At 34.0% G+C, this 19786-nt stretch overlaps 1 protein-coding gene across 13 annotated transcripts in view; it reads left to right on the forward strand.

The window, feature by feature from the left end:
• ITSN2 (intersectin 2) overlaps window positions 1-19786 on the forward strand; it is a 115004-nt gene that overhangs the window by 18510 nt on the left and 76708 nt on the right. For 11 of the 13 annotated variants that reach the window (XM_073215794.1, XM_073215797.1, XM_037005547.2 and 8 more), the window contains 7 exons: window positions 6622-6685; window positions 14028-14120; window positions 15819-15882; window positions 16774-16937; window positions 17901-18107; window positions 18238-18334; window positions 19172-19311. In XM_073215794.1, the coding sequence (XP_073071895.1) occupies window positions 6655-6685; window positions 14028-14120; window positions 15819-15882; window positions 16774-16937; window positions 17901-18107; window positions 18238-18334; window positions 19172-19311 (796 nt within the window). In that variant the 5' untranslated portion in view covers window positions 6622-6654. Of the gene's footprint in view, window positions 1-6621; window positions 6686-14027; window positions 14121-15212; window positions 15320-15346; window positions 15487-15818; window positions 15883-16773; window positions 16938-17900; window positions 18108-18237; window positions 18335-19171; window positions 19312-19786 lie in introns of those variants that run through there. The other 2 variants (XM_037005550.2, XM_073215804.1) reach the window with 2 other exon arrangements.

Here is a 19786-nt window from a genome sequence, read left to right on the forward strand (position 1 = left end):
TTGGAACTCTTTGAACTCTGTATCCTGATTTCTCTCCTTTTTCTCAACTTCTGTTCTGATTGTTCTTTTCTTGTTTCCTGTACATGTTTTTCATGGATAATGTCAGTCATTGATAAGTTTACAACTATTCCCAGTCCATGCTGACGACCAAATCTGGGTCTCTAGCTCAAACTGTGTTTTATACACTGGCTTTCCATGAGTTGCACAGTGAAGTTCAATATGACATACTTTGTTCCTTAAATTGTGTGATCTTGGCAAGTTATTTCATCTATTTGGCTTCTCTTTAGTTTCTAAATAATGGGATGGAATTCAGTAAGTTTAACTCTTTTAAAAACTCATCAGGTAAATATTATAGAGAAGCCTCAGTATGTAAAGACAAAACAGAGCTCTTTCGTTGATGTTGATACCCTCTCCCGGCCCACCTCTGCTTCTCCTTAGGGTACCTCTGTTGTATCTCCTTGCAATTTCCAGAACTGCAAGGAGCACAATTTGAAACATAAGGTCTTTTTTAACACTTAAGATTAAGTGAGTTTTTTGAAATTACCTGGCTTTCAAGTCACACTGTCTTTTAGTAGGGAAGACTGCACTGTTACACTGGCTGTGTACTTACCTTCTTTTAATCAGTCCTCTTAGATTCAAATACTTTTCCTTTCTTTCTAACAATGCCAATCCACATACCTATACAGTGTCTTTCACACCAAGGACACAAGGAGCCCACCTACTTGCCACTGACCTCATGTTAGATAATTACACAAATTCTACCTCCTTTGTGATGTGTACCATCGTTTGGCTTACCTCCCAAGTAATGTTAGTTTTGTTCCCTGGGTTCTAATATCATTCTTCAAATCTTTTTGTTATAGTGACTATTTATGTTTGATGAATAAATAAATGGATGATTGAAGGAAAGAGTGAAAAGATAGATGGGGAACAGGAGTGGAGAATATGTGTACTCTGTAAATTTCATCTTACTGCAGAGACTATAAAGAACTAGGTAATTTTGCTCCAGTTATTCTCTCTGACTTTGATCTTCTTGGGAATCAGATGAGGAAGGAACATTTCCCCCAAATAATCAGCAAGTTTACAGAGCTGGCTGGGTATGTAGCATGTAAAGTAGAAGAGGCACTGGAGAAAGTTTTAATAAGATACACCTTAAGGAACTTGATTATCTTGCTCTTGAATGTCAGAACTACCGTCAAATTCATTTAAACTAACCAACATTGAGCCAACTTGATTTAAAGTGAATTGAAAAACCCAAGCTTTCCTCCCTATCTCAGTATCAAGCCTTCTGACTTCAATGGGAAATAAACCTTTTTCTCTAAAAGCATATTTTTAAAATACCTACTAGCAGAAGGACCAGTGTTGCAAGGGATAATTTGGTGTAAAACACATAGCTCTGATGCTTGCAGAGTTTCAAGAAAGTCGTTTGGAGCCTGCTCTGCTTTCTTACCAGTTTCTTTCCTATATATTCAACTCAACATTGCTTCTTTTCATGCTTCCCTTTCATTGGTTCTTCCTTTTTTTAATATCGCAACCATATTATTCATTTACCCAGTTCATTTGTTCAGCAAATATTTATTGAGCATTTTCTGTGAGAGATAAGGTTTAGGCACTATGCTTACGTGATAAATAAAAATGGTCTCTGCCCAGAACAAATGAAACAGGCAAACATGTGAAATGTGAAATTGAAATACAGTATGATAAGATTATGTTATTGTGGAATGAACAAGTGCTGTGGGCATACCTAGGAGATAGAGACTACCTGGGAGGGCAGAAGACTTTCAAGTAAGAGGTGACATTTGAGTTGAGAGTCGAAGAGTGAGAAGACAATGTAGTAAAAGTGACAGAGGGAACAGCTCTTCACAACGGAATAGGGGAGTGAAAAAATAATCACTGTTTCCAGAAAAGGTTGGTGTACTTAGGACATCTGAATCAAGGGGAAGTGTCTAGAGATGAATGTGGTAAAGTGGATTGGGGTGATTGTCTGAAGGGTGCCACATTTCATACTAAGAAGTTTGAGCTTTAACTTGTAATCAGTGGAGGAATTTAAACAGGAGAGGGGTGTTAGTGGGTATTTTGGAAAAAACTAGCAGCTCTGTGGATGAGTCTAAAAGCAGGAAGACCATTTCAGGAGGCTCATGCCCGAGATCATGTGACCTGTTTCATGGTCTCCCCAAGATGGGCCTGGGAATCTGTAGGATTAGTAAGTATTCCGGGTGATATGATCAGGTAAGTTGGGAAACATTTAGAAACAGAGCACTGGACATAAAATGTATGGTTTCGAGGACCAGTTTTGCTACTGACTAGGTGTGTGAGCTTGTACACATCTCTTAGTTTTCCTGTCTTGAAAATTGAGGATTTGGGGCTAAATAATTACTGATTATTTACTTATGTAATTCTGTGCTTGTAAACAAACAAAAAATCCCACCTTAACTGAGCTACTTTTTACTTAAAATGGCTATAGTTTTTTTTTCCTTCAGGGTCTTATTGACCCTCTGTAGAAGGATTTCCTACTCCTATTTAGCATTTCTACTTTTATCTGCCTTAGTATGAATGTATTTCCCATGTTCTCCAAATTGCATTTCGATTATATTAAATCAAAGCAGTCCTCTTTACATTATGCCTGCTGTCTACCACACATACTTTGTTTTTTGTTCTTGTAAGATTGTCCGTCATTACATTACCTCCTCTAAGAAGCAGAGAGAGGTATTTGTTCGATGCTGACTTCAATCATACATCCCTGAAGCAAGCATCAGGCATGGAACTGGGAAGATGCTGATTACCCTTTTCTTCCTCTTTGAGGGTTTTACCAAGAGATAAGAAATAATTAGCTCTTCCTAATATATGTATGTGATTGATGTAGACTTAGGTGTTGGAAGGCATCTCTGGCCTGTTTTTCCTGTCTCCTATAAATGTACCAACATTAAGTTGACATGCTACTTGCAGGAATCTGTGACCCACTTGTCATTATTATCCCTATTTCAGAGAGGAAGAGACAGATAAGTTGGACTTTAGAATTAGGCTCGTTTTAGTGATTGCATCTTGTCTTCACCACTTACTGAATTTAGGCAAGTAATTTAACCCTTCAGTTTCTTCATCTATGAAATGAGTACAATTATGATCTGCTTTGCAGGGATATTGTGAGGATTAGTAGTATTATCAAAGATGTCTAGCAGCATCTGGCACCTGGAATACTAGTTTGCAAGCTCCTTTGTGTCTGAAGCTCATTGTGCAGAACCTGGAACATACAATGAATATTGAACATGACATGTAATATATGATTAATAGAAGTGTATTACATTATGCACTTGGTATGCTAATGGATAATGCTAATGGTATGCACTATGGTAGCTAATGATTACATAAAGTAAAACAGTTGATTTTTTAATGTAAAATGCAAAAATACGGCATTTTTCAAAATTTCAGTAATTATTTCTCCAAAAGTACTACTCTGCAAGTAGATGTTTGTAAAGTAGAGGAGGCACTGGAGAAAGTTTTAATAAGATACACCTTAAGGATGAGGTAATTTTGTTAAGCATAAGGTAATTTTTCTACAACAGTGCAGAGAGAATTGATATAAACATAATAGATATGAAATGGTATGCTTTAAAGACTTATTTGTTCCAATAAATTATACTGAGGTGTTACCATACTGAGGTGTTACCATGGTCAATCAGATGTTGCATACATACATACATACATGATACCTGTGTGCATGGCTGGCTAATTGCTGTGTACCAGATGAAGAAGATTGTATAATAAAAACTTCAGTTTCACTGAAAGAATTTGCCTTCTCTGTCCACTATTACTTGATTCATTCTTTGGTTTCATTTCAGGATTGTGCCTGTGATTTAGCATCTATTATATGGCGTTCTGTTGTGTTCACAGAATGCGTGATGACTAGCCAGGGGTCCTAGATGGATGATCTTTTAAAGTTTTACACCCAGATCTAACTGATTAAGGCTTTGTGAACTATGGGACCTTGTTTCTTACTTGTCTTTTCTAAGTCTGTGCTCTCTTTTCAAGCTGTCTTTGGTAGTTCACATGCTTTTATGCAGTTATGCAATACATTATATGGAAGGCCTTTGGAGGATTTTCTCCCACATTTTACTGTAATCTCAGTCACAGAGACCTAATAAAACAGGGATTCCTGCTACTGCATACTCTAAGTAAACAGTAAATAGACTTTTTACAGGCATACAGTTTATTTTGGTTTAACATTACTTATGATCATTGAAAACTGGGGAAGTAAAAACGTTATACTTGTTTGTAGAATTTCTATATTTGAGGAAGATGTAGTCATAATGTGATCTATGAGACTTCCTCTGTGTTCAGTTTTTTTGGCTGGTGACACCACAATTCACCCAGTCTCATAAACTAAAATTCTGGGAGTCATCTCTTTGATGCCTTTTTCTCTATAATCCTTCATATTTAATGAGTCCCTGTTCTGAGTTCTGCCTGTTTTAAATCCTTCATTGTTTTTCCAGTCCATCCCATGTTGTTGTTCTGCCACTGTTCTAGATCAGCTGCCACTTAACTGTTCTCACCTCCTCCCTAACTAATCTCCCTGTTTCAGGCTTGGTCTTTTCTTCACAGTTGATTGTCTTAAGTAAAATCTGATTATGTCCCTCTTCTTAAAAACCTTTAAAACTCCTTATCAGCCACAGGTTCAAGTCCAAACTTCTTAACATTACAATTATAACTAATTCTTACATCACCCTTTAAGTGAGTTCTTAACCACCCCACCATGGTTTACATATTATTTTTTTCTGTATAGTAAACAACTCCAATACCTGGAGTTTGTCTTACCTTTTTAGAAAGGAGTGAAGAAAATCCAACTTGTACATGGGTGAAATGTCCTACCTAAGAAGAGTGTGTGACCCGTAAAGTCACAGTGTGGTAACAGGTTTAAAGCTTCATTATGTAAAAGCTTATTAATAACATCCAAAGAAAGAACAGAGAAGGAAAGTGGTATATTGTGGTAACATACGGGAAAACCAGGATTCACAAGAGTAAAATTGGCAGTGCCATTCAGAAGTATTATTGGAGGTTTACCCGTCTCTGTTGCCCAGTCCTTGCTTATCCCTGTTGGGCAGATAAACGTATCAGACTGTCGATGCCTGATACCATTAAACATTCTAATCACAATCAGCTCCCTTTGCTCACCACACAATGATCTGGTCAAAATTTAGTAGATGATACAGTTTGCTTTATAAAAGGAAGGAAAATTCTTTTTTCTCTGTGTTATTAAATTTCTCAATGTAAAGTCATAAATTAGATTTATATACCAGTTTTTTGTTAGTATGACTCACTTTTGGTGGTTATACTGATGTAGTCATATTTCACCGTGAGCACACTGAAATCGCTAAGATATGGCACCTTGTGACACATGCTGGCAGCTGCTCAGCCAGCTCCTCTGATGACACCTTCCACCATGGCACACAACTTTTTATTTTATTTTATTTTTATTAAGGTGTTATTGATATACAATTTTATGAAGGTTTCACATGAGCAACATTGTGGTTATTACACTACCCCTATTATCAAGTCCTCCCCACACACTCATTACAGTCACTGTCCATCAGCCATGACACGCAACTTTTTATGCCTCCTTTGTTCAAGTAGCTTGTACAAACATTTTCTTAGGCTTCTAAAAAATATTAATATTTAAATGATTTGGGTAAATACATAAGCTACTGAGTCGTCTTTTAATATAGTAGTTTTTCCTGCAGTGTTATAATCCATGGTTTTAAATGCTAAATGCAGTTAATTTGCTGGGCCTTCACTCTCCTTAACTGGTCCTATTCTCAAGATTCATGGAAAAAATTTTGAATTTTAAATTTATCTATAGTAGAATAATAAATTCAAACTTCAAAACTATGTTATATTCTCCCTTCCATAATGTTTGCAGAATAGCTATTTATTGAACACCCACTAATGTGTCTGGCAGTGTCCTGGATTATGTTTAATACTTTAAAAAATACTCCTCAAAAAGGTTAAGTAACTCTTCCATGGTCACAGCTAGGAAAATAGCAGAGTTGGGATTTGAACCCAGAGCTGTTCATTTCAAAGGTCCCTTTTCTTCCTAGTGTATAAAGTACTTGCCCAGCACAGTTAATTATGTCTAAATAAACATTTATGTTTTAATAATTACTTTTAGACCATTTTTATAAACCTGTTAAACAGCTGTGCTGCATTTATTTTGGATATTTTTCTTTGGGATATTTTTTTTAAGTATGGATTTCCATGTTATTGTACACTTAATTTATGTGGTTTATTTCTCTGAAATGAATTCTTGCCTAGTTATAACAACCTTCCTCTCTTCTGAATGATTTTCTACAAAATTGGTTCATACCAGGGGTTTCTTTTATCAGGATTTGCTATTAAACATGTGACTATTTTTCTTTTAAATGTTTCTGTTTCAAAGGCAGCACCATTACCCAGCAAAATCTCCTACCCTTCCCCAAATGTAATTCTGCGTCCTCAGCAGCAGCAGAAGCTCTGTGCTGTTTTCTGTTGAAAGTGTGAGCCGAAGAAGACAGACATTCCCACTGCTTAGCCAGTACAGTAAGCTGTGATCTGCCCTTGTTGTATTATTAATGGCACAATGTTTTTATGTTGCAGATGGCTGAGAGCTAGCAAGGAAAATTTAGGACCATGATGGCTCAGTTTCCCACAGCTCTGAATGGTAAGCTGCTTTTGTGCTCATGTCAAGATAAAGAGGTTCTGGGAAAGGGTGTTGGTAGAGGTTGTAAAATATTTGTTTAGATATTTTCTCCTAAGTTTGTAAATGCAACACCTAAAGAATTCTTGTTGGAATTATTTTGACAGGTTAGTTTAGAGCACTACATATATCTTCTTTTAGAATTTTATGCAGTTAATCCTGTGACCCAGTATAAGCATGTTCTGCAGTATTGTCTGGAATGTGTGCTTGCCTTTGAGCAGTTAAGAGTAACCTTAAGGTATATTACATTTAATGCACACTACAGGAGTACAAAAAGCAGAGTGCTGTAAGGTGAAGAATATTAAAGGTGCTTTTGATAGCATGGGATGATTGAAACTAATTAAGCCAATGAATATTCATTTAGTGATAAACAAAATTAATTTTGTTTTCCTTTTATAAAGGACTATATATGCCTCCACACGTAATTGTTTAATATGAAGTATTTTTAAAGAAAATACTTAGGTTATTTCGGTTATAAAAAGTTCTTAAAGCTTTTTTTCTCATTCTAGTTTTCCCACAAACAAATTAATTACCCTTAGTAGGTATTAAGTTATTGTGTATGTAGTACATACATTATTTATATTATTAAGTACATATTCATTTAGAATTGATAAAATGCATTATAGTTTTAAATTGCTAAAGAAATCTAAGATAGTTCTTAATTTTGTGGTAAATTTCATTAGCTAATTGTAAATATGAGGAAATAGAGTTCAAGAAATAATTCCTTAGCATCTAAATTAAAAGTAGTAATATTAAAGAACATTAAGAGGAAAAATGAGAAGAATCATCAATAATTCTACCACTTTCACAAAGCTGTTCTGTTTTAATGTTACCATCTAGTATTTAATCAATTACATCTTTTTTAAACATGTTTTCAGTCATAGGGCTAAATCAGCACATTGTTAAAAAGAATATACATGTTGAATATCTAAAGTTTTAAGACTTAGGAATGACCTTTTGAGATTTAGTAAAGTTTTAGAAAAATGAATTATTTGCATTAAAAAGTAAAATTCTTAGGCTTGAGATGGATTAATGATTGTACATTGAGCATTGACCCCCCTATACTGAATTTTATTGTTGTTAACAACCATTTGATCAATAAATATGAGAGATGCCCTCTCAAAAAAATAAAATAAATAAATAAATAAATAAATAAATAAAGTAAAATTCTATTGTGTGGTAGGATTCTGTATCACTTAAGGATAAACCTGAGATAAGGGTTTTGTTGTTTTTTTGCCTTTTCAGAACTCTTATGTAAGGATTAATGTGAGCATTGTTTCTATTATGGAAAGGTATAGAATTATAAAGATTTTTGATGTCACAGACAATTTTTAAAAATTAAATAATTTTTTTCCCCCATAATGAGTAATAAAGTTAAGTTTAGAATCAAGGTAATAACTATAGTAGTAATGTCCTTTACCCAAATTTGAGGATTTCTGTGCACCACACAAAGGAGTTTATAATAAATACATAGTTTAGTTATTAATTTCAACCATGTTAAGCAGGTTTATAAACAAAATGAACATAAAAGAAGGCAGTACAGGCCAATATTTCTTCATTCTGTATCTTCCATTCCCTGTATCTACTTTGTAGCTAATTGCATTATACACAGAAGAATAATATTAGCAACAAAGAAATGCTCAGTAACAAAAAAATGATTACTTGAATAATTGTCAAAAATGTTGGCCAATTAATTTAGGAGTGGTATATAGGAACAGAGGCAGAAACCTTTTAAAACTTCTCAAGAATTGATAGCAAATGTAGACTGTGATACCCTTCCTTACTTAGTTTATAAAATAGCTGAAGATTGAAGATAATCTTGAATATATCTAATTTAAGTCAAATTAAGGGTTTAAGAATTTAGTGAAAGAAGCCTCCATGTATAGCACAAAACCTTCAAAAACAGTGTTTGCTTCTTTAGTTAAACCCTCAGGTATAGATAACTGTAAAATTTGTTTGATGCCCAATGGTATTTTAACTTATCTATAGGTACTCTAGACCATCAAAATGTGTCTGGCATATTCCTCAAATTTTGCCATGCCTGCTTCACCATTGCAAGACTAACCACAGATTTTAGACTCCTTTGGTTCTTAAATAGCAATGCTAATATAGTAGCCATTAGCTGCATGTGGCTATTTAAACTTAAATTTAAATTGTTAGAAATATGTAAAATAAAAAAATTCAGTTCCTCAGTCCCATAGCCACATTTCAAGTGCTCAAAGCCAAATGTGAATGGTGACTACAGCATTGGACAGTGCAGATACAGAACACTTACATCATCTTAGAAAGTTCTATTGAGCAAATATTCTTTCCTTAATCTCTTTGATGCTTCACTTCTCATCTACTGAACAGTACTAAAAAGGTCATTGCATCATATTTTTACCTGTTGTAACTCTAATCTTGGTGCTTTCTGCCTCTTTCTGTCATCTTTGCCAAAGCTGTCTTTAATCATGGCAGATTTGCTTTCTGCCTTTCAAAAACGTAGTGGAATTATAAACACAGAGAGCCTAACATATGAGCAGGCAGGTAATAGACAGAAGGCTACTTCAAATACATATAACTACCTGTTGATATTTTAGTATAATGTAGCTTGTTTCAGCCTTAAAATTGTGGAGGTACTGAAGATCGGTTAAGTAGGACGTTCTGAAGCCCGTGACAGTGGCTGCATGCAATATCTGGAACAGGGAAGGAAGAGGGATAGAACAGGAACAGCCAGTGGCTTTTGGAGAAAGAAATGCTCCTTGTTTTTATAACTTTATTACCTTTTTAGAATTTTAGAGTTCATTTACTCTTTTCAGCTGTGTAATTAAGAAATTGTTAAACGTTGGACCTGTAGAATCAGCAACAGTGCTGTACTGCATTTATAACAACTCAGGCATTTATTATTCATGTCCCCACAATTGATGTTTTTTTAGTTCTATCTAGACCAATATTGCAATGGTTTTAGATATTGAAGTTTGAACTGGTCAACATATACCATTTGGCTGTTTTCTTTAACTGGACAAATATACCAATGAAGAATATTTCTGGTAACCTTTAATTTTTACAGTCACAAGAGCCATATAACATGTTTGAATCATGTACATTCAGAACTGCTGTACCACTATTCAGCTGTGTGACTTAGCCTTGTGGAACTTGTTTGTATGTGTGTGTATACATATACATACATGTACATATGTATGTATACATTTATGTAAAACATGGTAATGCTACTTACAGCATGGGAATCTATCATACAGTGGATGTTCTGTAAATACATATTTTTCCTTCTAAATAGACCATAAAAACATGTTTCACAGAGCCAGGAGGTGAAGAGATGAGAATAACCAACAGAAATCTTTGTAAAAATACCACATTCTCAGTTTAGTGATGAGTGGGGAAGTGGATAGAATTTTCATACATTTCTAAAGTTACCATCAGACAATATAAAACGATGTTAGCTTTTTAAGGAAGTATTAAATATCAGCCCCAAAGGTTTTCCTGCTGCCTTTCTATAAGGCTTACAAAATAAACTTAGACTAAGATTGAGACATGTTTTACTTCAATTTCAAAATAATAAACTGTTGACTATTTAAAAGATTATGTTAGTATATATTCTAAATAAGAAAGCCAGGATTTGATCAACTTTTAAAATTGATTTTGAAATACATGTATTTCCTAGTTTCTTATTTCTATGTTATTTTTCCTTTCTGTGAAATTCTTAATGCATTGATATCTTATGTTTTAATATGGTCATTTTTTGAAGTGTGCAAATTTGAGGATTATTTGAATACCACTTAAAAATAATTCCTTGTTATAATGCTTTAGAACATTTTTATTCTGTAAGTGACATTAATCATGGTAATATTTAATCATAATTGTGTGTGTGATTCCCTTGGCTAGTGGAGTCCCTTAAATATTAGAAAGTGTGAGCTCCTTTAAGGGGTTCATTTTGTTCATTTTTGTATCCCTAGTTTTTGCACATATTGGTGTCCCATACATGTTTGTTTTTGTTTTTTGTTTTTTTTTTAATTTTTTTATTTTGTTATCATTAATCTACAATTACATGAAGAACATTATGTTTACTTGGCTCTTCCCTTCACCAAGCCCATACATGTTTTTTGAATGAAAGTGTATAAAGGTGTCGAGATTGCTGGCTGGAGTCATGAGAAACTACACAGTAACCTTTATCAGATAGATTGAATTGGCCACTGTGAAGACAGGTAGCCAAGGAAAGATGAGATAGTGGCATATAAGAAAGCCTTATAGTGTGATAAGGACTGATGCAGCAGTCCTTCTGCTACAGCAGAACTCTGTGTAGTCTTAGGGTAGCCATCTGTCACTGCGTGGGGGTATGCACTGATGCACATTAGAGCAGCCAGGCCTTCCTAACAGTCTGGTTAGTCTCCAGATTTAAAATAGCTTTAAAGTTACTGATTAAAAAGCCTCACTTTCAATATTTTCTAGTGAGAGTGCCTTTTACCAGAAGGGGAAGAGACTGAGAAAGATTTTAATTCTCTGAATTCTCTTGAATTATGTTATTTCCGGGATTGGGTTGAATAAGGAAACAATGTATTGAACACTCACCATCTGGCAGGCATGTATTAGATGCTTTATATTTTTGTTTTGTTTTGTTTTTAAGTTGGATTTAATGAGGTATAATTCCCCCTTTTTAAGTATACAGTTCGATGAGTTTTGTCAAATGTCTACATTCATGTAGATTGGGGTATAGAACATTTCTACCACCTTAAAAGTTCCCTTGTACTCCTTTACCCCACCATTAGCCAATGGCAGCCACTGATCAGACTTCTTTCCCTATAGTTTGGCCTGTTCCAGAATGTCATATAAATGAAACATACAGCAGGTAGCCTTTTTCCTCTGGCTTCTTTCACTTAACAAAATACTCTTGCAATTAATCCACATTGCCTGTATCTTTCTCTTTAATTGATGAGTTGTATTCCACTGTGTGAATATGTACCACAATTTGTCTAACCATTCATCTGTAGAAAACATTTGGGTTATTTCCAGGTTTGGGAATTATGTCTAAAGCTGTTATAACTATCAGAGGACAGATTTCTATCTGGAAATAGGCCTTCATTTCTCTTGTGTATTTAACTTCATAAAAAATTGCCAAACTGTTTTCCAGTTGTCTCATTTTGCCTTCCCACCAGCAGTGTCTGAGAGTTTGAACTGCTCAGCATCCTTGCCAGCAGTTTTTTTAATTTTTTAGACTTTTTGTAGGCATGTAGTGATAGCTTATTGTGGTTTTAATATGCAGTTTCCCTTGTAATCAATTATATTGAACATATCAGATGCTTATTTGCCATCTATATATCTTTGATGTGTCTATTCAAATCTTGCCAAGTTTCTGTGGACAGGAATTGTCATGTTATTGAGTTGACATGTTCTTTATATATCCTAGATACATGTCCTTTATTGAATATGTGTTGGCAGGCATTTTCTCCCAGTCTATAGCTTGTCTGTTCATTTTCTTAACAGTGTCCTTAAAAGAGAAGAAGTGTTAGATTTTGATGAAGTCCAATTTATCAAAAAACATTTAATAATTTGTGCAGCTTGTATCCTAAAAAGTTGTGGCCTAAACTCACAAAGATTTTGTATTTTGCTTTCTTCAAGAAATGTCATAGTTTATTCCTATGTTTAGTTCTATATTCCATTTAGAGTTATTTTTTGTGTATGGTGCAAGGTTGAGATTCTTTATTTTATTCATGTGGTTGTGTGGTTCTTTCAGAACTGTTTGTTGAAAAGGCTATCCTTCCTCATTGAATAATCTTGATGTCTTTGTTGAAATCAACTGACAACATTTGTCATTTCTTTTTAATTATGGTCAAGGCAGATAGTTTAAGACTCTTAAGCCTATGTGGATTTTAATCCTGCCTTTATCATTTACCAACTTTGTTACTTTGGGCAAATTATTTAATCTCTCCATGCCTTTGTTTCCTCCTCTGAAAAACAGTGATAGTAATAATAGTTACCTCATAGGATTCTTGGGAAACTTACTAGAACCAGTACATGTAAAACTCTTAAAAAAACTTAATCTGACGCAAGGCAAACTTCATTAACATTGGTTATTGTTATTTTGACAATCTAGTAGATAAAAATGATTTTTAGTGTTATTTTAATGTAGATGTATTACATATTATATGTAATCTTTGTAGCAACTCTGTGGAATTAGATAATCTTCCCAGTTTTTAGAGGTGGCAACTAAGGTACAGAGAACATGAGTGTTTTATCCATATATATTAGGAGACATTGTAGCACAGAGTTCAGACTACCTGAATTCTACTCTCAGCTCTGCTACTTATTAGTTGTATGACCTTGAGCAAGGAACTTTACCGACATGGGATAATAATAATAACTGATTTATAATATAGTGTAGAAGTCAGTGAGTTACTGCGTGTGAAGTCCCTGACATACAGTCAGTAGTCAGGGGTCCGTCAGAGCAGGCTGCTTCCATCTTTGTCATCCTTTGTTGTTACCAATTTTTATCATCATCATGTTTCCAGAATCATAGGGTAATAAATCAGTTCTATATTCATAGTACTTGCCTTCCTAGTTTCAAGAGTCATGACAGGTTACTTTGTTTACTTTATAATAAACTTCATAATAAACTAAATAGGCTTTTACTGTGTGATGTTTATTTAGGAAGTGTGTAGCTTTAATTATTTCACATCCTTAGTTCTTCAGTACATTATTAAAAACAATTGCAGTACATTACTTTTAACTGTAATCTTAAAACTTGTCTTTAAGAGAGAATGTATAAAGAATGTTATTTTAAAAATCCAGTCATTTAGGGCCAAGAAATTTTTGTTAAATCCTTCTTAGTGTTTAGGATTATAATGGACAACTACTTTTAGTGATACACACTCCTGGAAACAAGTTGTAAGGCAGATTTTTATACAATATAGGCAGCAAATATGTATGAGTTTATATACCTAAATATATTTGGTTTCCTATTGGTAGAAATTGAGTAAAGAAAGTGTAAAAGTAGTCAGAACTGAAGTATAGATGGTCATTAGCCATGTGTTAAAAAGATGGGAATAATATATTCATCTTTTTATTCCCAGTATTTAGCTTGTTGCCTATTTCCAGTTAGTGGTATACAGTAATTATTCAGATGCTAATTGGGTGAATGACTAAAAAGCCTTAAAGCCATGTTTTACATAGTAATGATAGAGCTTTATTTGTGTCATCATCAGTTATTAAGTATTGTCATTAAATGGACACTTGTGATTCGTATTTATATTTTAGAATTTTGAGCATTCTCATATATACACTGTAATTTATTTGTTTTTTACTTATATTATAGGAGGACCAAACATGTGGGCTATAACTTCTGAAGAACGGACTAAGCATGACAAGCAGTTTGATAACCTCAAACCCTCAGGAGGTTATATAACAGGTTTGTGTTTATATTTATTTGTGAATTATGCTCCTTTTCATGTAATATCTTAGAATTACTTTTAATTTGATTGCTATCAAATTTATGTTATTAAATAATAAATTTCATATTAATCAGGATTCTAGAATTTAAAAGAATAGTAGCTTTCATATTTTACCTACAACTGTGGTTTTGGATTTGACATATGGAAGATCTTTTCCTGGTCTTAAATGATAGTCAAGAATTTCAGTTTAATTGTCCAGTTTCATATTTTAACATTATTTCTAGAAAGTTTTCCATTCATTTCTTAAAGTAGTTGAGACTTTTTTTTCAAGCAAATTTATTAATGTGCTCTTAATATGTTGTACCAGTTACTAGTATAATAATCAATATTACTAAGTCTTGTAGAAGTATGTATCAGATCCATTTCCTAATATTCTAGAGGGTTTTTTTTTTCTGGAATCTATTTTTGTAATGCTAGTCCTCTGCTTTGAGAGGTGATACCAACCATTATTGTTGATGCTAACCCTTGTTTTTCAAAGAGAACTCCAGAGCCAAAAGAGGATTAATTTAGGTGTGTCTTCTAAATTTTTTCTATAGATTTTTTTCTTTTGTGTGCCAAAGCAGCTGAATACTTTATTTATAGTAATAGGAACTATAATGACTAATATTTACCAAATTTGTACTGTATTTCAGATGTTGTAGTAAATGCATTATCTCATTTAACCTTCACAACAAACTTGTGAGATAGGTACTGTTGTCCGTATTTACAGATGGTGAAATGAGACTTAGAGATATTATGTAACTTGTGTAAGATCACAGAGATGTTTAGAGTTGATCTGGGCTTTGAAACCTTTCAGTCTGACTTTAGAATCCATCCTCTTAACCATTATGGTTTAATGCTATTTGTACTTCTGTAAGAATAACTACCATGCCTGGTATCAGGGCTAGGATTTCATTTCCCTACTTACAAGCTGATAACTTAGTCTGTTACTGTCTCATGGATGCTGACAGAAAACCTGAGGTTCTGAGTCAAAGACCAAGGACTTTGTAACTAACGGCACAGCTAGCAGAAGCATTGGCATGTTGTGTCTGCTTCCCTTGTCCCCTAAGTCCCACAGGGCCGATGTGGAGAGCCCAGCAGGATGCTACACATGCGGTGGTTGTGTTACAAGAGAGGAACACTGGAGCTAGAGGGAACCCACCATTTTTAGCAAGCAGTAAGCAAGCTTGTTTTTTTGTCCCAGAGAAAAGCATTACCTCATCTCTCAAGATTGCCCACTGCAAACACACTGACTAAATGTCCAGTTGGGCATTCTTTGAATATACAGCAGGACAAATAGGATTGTGAGAGACCCATGGAGAGGACTATCTTTCCCAGCACCTGGTATATTTTATTTAAAACTCATCTCGTGATTAGCATTTTAATTATAAATTTTATTGAATGGAAATTCTATCAAATAAGATCCTAGTTGTGGAAAAACTGAGATGAATAATATTTCATCAGTGATGATTAATGTGTAATTTCAGTTGTGACTTTTGTTTAAAAACATTTAAGTCCTATGTGACAATGTAAATAATTTTATATGTGTATTTCTGTGTATTTAATGATTGAAATTAAAATGACAAATCAATATTACTATTATTATTATTATTCAGAGGCATTGAAATAATTCCTTTCACTAATGTGCTGTCTGATTTTGTTGTTACTACCTTCAGGTGATCAAGCACGTACCTTTTTCTTACAGTCAGGCCTGCCTGCTCCTGTTTTAGCTGAAATATGGTAAAGTGTTTTCTTTTGTAGATGAACTTAAGTTTCAGATAATCTGGTTCTGTTTTGTTTTTAATACAGTGTTAGCATGCTTTTTTACTTATAGTCTCTGTTTATTTCTTTAGCTTTTTGGAAAGTAAATCGTACTGAATAAATGAAAATAATTGGGGTTTTGTTCTAAGACAAATTTTTAATTTCCTTAGAACTTCTAAGGGAAGATGTATATATTTCCATTGAAAAATATTTCTTCATAATTTGACAGACTCTCAAAATCTCTTTCTGTTACTTTGTAGTTATTTCACCTATTTCATCATCAATAAACTCAAAATTAGCCCTCCCTTTCCCTGCTCCTGCCTTAAAGAATTTGTTCTTTATAATATCTAGGGTTTTGTTTTTTAATGTATTTTCAATGAATAACAGCCCCACCCCATTTTTCTTTCCACTTGGAATAGCCACATGCCTAGCAGAGTGCCAGGCACATGGCAAGCATTCAGTAAATATTTGAACAAATGAATAAATTAAATTCAAAATAATTATACTCTTGAATAGTTTATTTCTATCCACATTGGTGGAATTCATCCCAAAGGTCTCTAGATTCTATGTACACTGGCATTATTTTATTAAATGCTATCTCTGGTCAATATTTCTTAATGCACAGGTTTTTAGCTTTTTGGTTTTTATAATTTTATATATATAAAACATATATATGAAACATAGTTAAACTGGAATTATTTAAATGCTATCTCTGGTCATTATTTCTTAATGCACAGGTTTAATTAAACATATATTTGGCTAATTAAGTGATAACCTATGTGTGAATGCTATGTCACTGTTTTTATTTTATCATCCTCAAAAGTAATGTTGACACTACATACCAGTCTACCCACCTCATGGTCATTTTAGGGCTTTATCAGACCTGAACAAGGATGGGAAGATGGATCAGCAAGAATTCTCCATAGCTATGAAACTCATCAAACTAAAGCTTCAAGGCCAACAGTTGCCCATGGTTCTCCCCCCTATTATGAAACAGCCTCCTATGTTCTCTCCATTAATTTCTGCTCGTTTTGGTATGTATTTATTAACTTAATCAGCTGCATCTGATAGTTAAACCTGATCCCTCAGCATATTATTTGGGGATTTTGGAAAAGGTTTTGTTAGCATAAAATGACAATCCCAGACTCCAAATTAATTTTCATGTCTGAGATAAGAAATATTAAATTTGCTGTTATAACCAGAGTATCCATGTGTCCCAATTTTCCAGAAACAATTCTGATTTATGCCCATTATCCTGACTTCTAGTCCAATTAATGTTCCTTTTCCCAGTTCCCAGTTGGATGAGAAGTTATATGATTCATCTAGTTATCACTTATCTTAGATACTATTCTTTAATAATTTAGTTTCCACTATATGTGAGTAGCAGAAAAAAATTACTCAGCTAAATTTAGGGCTAAAAGTTGCAGACTGTGCTAATTAATTTACCATTGATTTTCCATTGATTTTCCATTGATTTTCATTAGTTGATTTCATATTAATATGTGAGAAGCACTTATGGAATGGAACATTCAATTAGGTATCTCTGTGTATGTGAAACACCTTCCTTCCTTCCAGATGTCAGATCTTAAAATACCAGTTTTCTTCACTATTGCAGTGAGCCCTAGAGATAAATATCAAATCATTGTGTAACTATACTTATACAGTGCACTTACTTAGTATTCTGTAGTTAGTAAATAATCATTTTGTTCACTACTGGGTCAAAACTGCCGTAGTGAATTTCTCTTTTAATTTTTTATTAAGGTACCACTGATATACACTCTTATGAAGGTTTCACATGAAAAACATTGTGGTTACTACTTTCACCCATATTATCAAGTACCCCCCATACCCCAGTAGTGAATTTTTTGAGACTAGATAGTTTGCCCATAATGTTTCTATAAGCATAAGGTCTGCTCACTGTACTGTAAACTTGTTTTCTATCATGTGTTTTATAGTCAATTTACTAGCACTGGAAATGTGTTCTGTTTTGTCTTTAGGAATGGGAAGCATGCCCAACCTGTCCATTCCTCAGTCATTGCCTCCAGTCACTCCTGTGGCAACACCCTTGTCCTCGGCAGCGTCAGGGACCGCCCTCCCTCCCCTGATGATGCCTGCTTCCCTGGTGCCTTCTGTGAGCACATCATCATTACCAAATGGAGCCGCCGGGCTCATCCAGCCCTTACCCATTCCTTTCTCTTCTTCAAGTGAGCACTTTATATCTTATAGTCACAAACTGTTCAAGAGAGAAACTTATATTTGCATCTCAGAAGATAGAAATTTGCATCATACTTTGTGATGTTTACTCTGAATCTTTTTTTCATTTCTTTCTTTTAGCATTACCTCATACGTCATCCTACAGTCTGATGATAGGAGGATTTGGTGGTGCTAGTATACAGAAAGCCCAGTCTCTGATTGATTTAGGATCTAGTAGGTATGAATACTTAAAACTTCCAACTTTTTAAGCTTTCAATAAGGAGTTTTTAAGAAATGACTGTTTTTGAGCGTTCTGGGTTTATCCAAGTTTTACTTTATAACGACCAAATATAAATACTTAAGGTAAATTTACTACTTATAACTCACATAAAATAACTTTTTTTAATTTTTAGAATTATCAAATGTTTAAAAAAATGTTTCATGTAAGCTAAGAACGTTCTATTGTTCTAATCAATTTTTTGCCCAAAGCTACATATTTTTCCTTTTAAAAATATATGTATTTCTCATAAAAGTCTCATAATCTTTGTATGTTGATTCTTCTCTGAACAAATTCTACTGCTTGAGTATCTATTAAATTCAGAAAGCACAAAAGCATCAGTACTCATTCATCACCCCTTATATAAGTCATAGTGATACTCTTTAAAGCAAGGAACAGAGTGTTAGCTTTGACCCAGAAGAACAATGTTTGTATCCTGGTTCAAACACTTGCTGATTGTGTAAACTTGGTTTTTCTTAATATCACTGAGTTATAGCTTGTCCACCTAAAAGGCAGGGACCATAATACCTTTTGCCTTTTTCGTAGAAGTAATATTTGTAGAGCTCCTAGTGCAAGACGAGGCCTGGCACAAAGTAGGTTCTTGATATACAGTAGTTTTATATTTCGTATGGTATTTGCTTTCCCAACAGTGAGAATGATGAATTTTTTTCAGTATCAAACAAAAGCAATTACTTTTATATTATAGAAGGTATGATTCTTAATGTCTCTGCCTTAATGAAGTTTAACTAAATGTATCTTATTTAGTAACATACAGATTTTAAATAAATTTTGTTATAGCTCAACTTCCTCAACTGCTTCACTCTCAGGGAACTCGCCCAAGACTGGGACCTCAGAATGGGCAGTTCCTCAGCCTTCAAGATTAAAATATCGGCAAAAATTTAATAGTCTTGACAAAAGCATGAGTGGATACCTCTCAGGTAAGCAGCGTATAGTGCTTAAAAATGTGAGTGAGTGAGTGAGTTTTTTATATGAACTACTACTGAAGAACTTTTATTTGAACTTGTACTTTGTAACTTATCTAAAATTTTAACATTCAAAAAAATTTTTAATTTGTATTTGAAAATACAGATCTTTCAAGTTGTGTAAGAGTTCAAAGATGGATACAACTTGATTGCTTTCTTCAGAGTTCTTACAATTAAGTTGAACACACAGGTAGACCCCCAACTTTTTGGAAAGCAGACATTTCCCCTGAGAACATCAGACCTCGTCTTACAGTGCAGTGAATTGAGAACCTCATGTGACAGGGCGAGTGTGTGGGATTTAGCCTCCGCTCACTTGCCCTGAGAGTCCCCTTCCTCACTGGGCCTTTCTCTACTTGCACTTACTAAAATCTCATGTTTCAATGCCCCAACCCAAAGGTGACCATAAGACCTTACGTCCCTATAAAACATC

Source organism: Manis javanica, chromosome 1 (assembly GCF_040802235.1).
Source record: "Manis javanica isolate MJ-LG chromosome 1, MJ_LKY, whole genome shotgun sequence".
In the NCBI taxonomy this organism is placed as follows: Eukaryota; Metazoa; Chordata; class Mammalia; order Pholidota; family Manidae; genus Manis; species Manis javanica.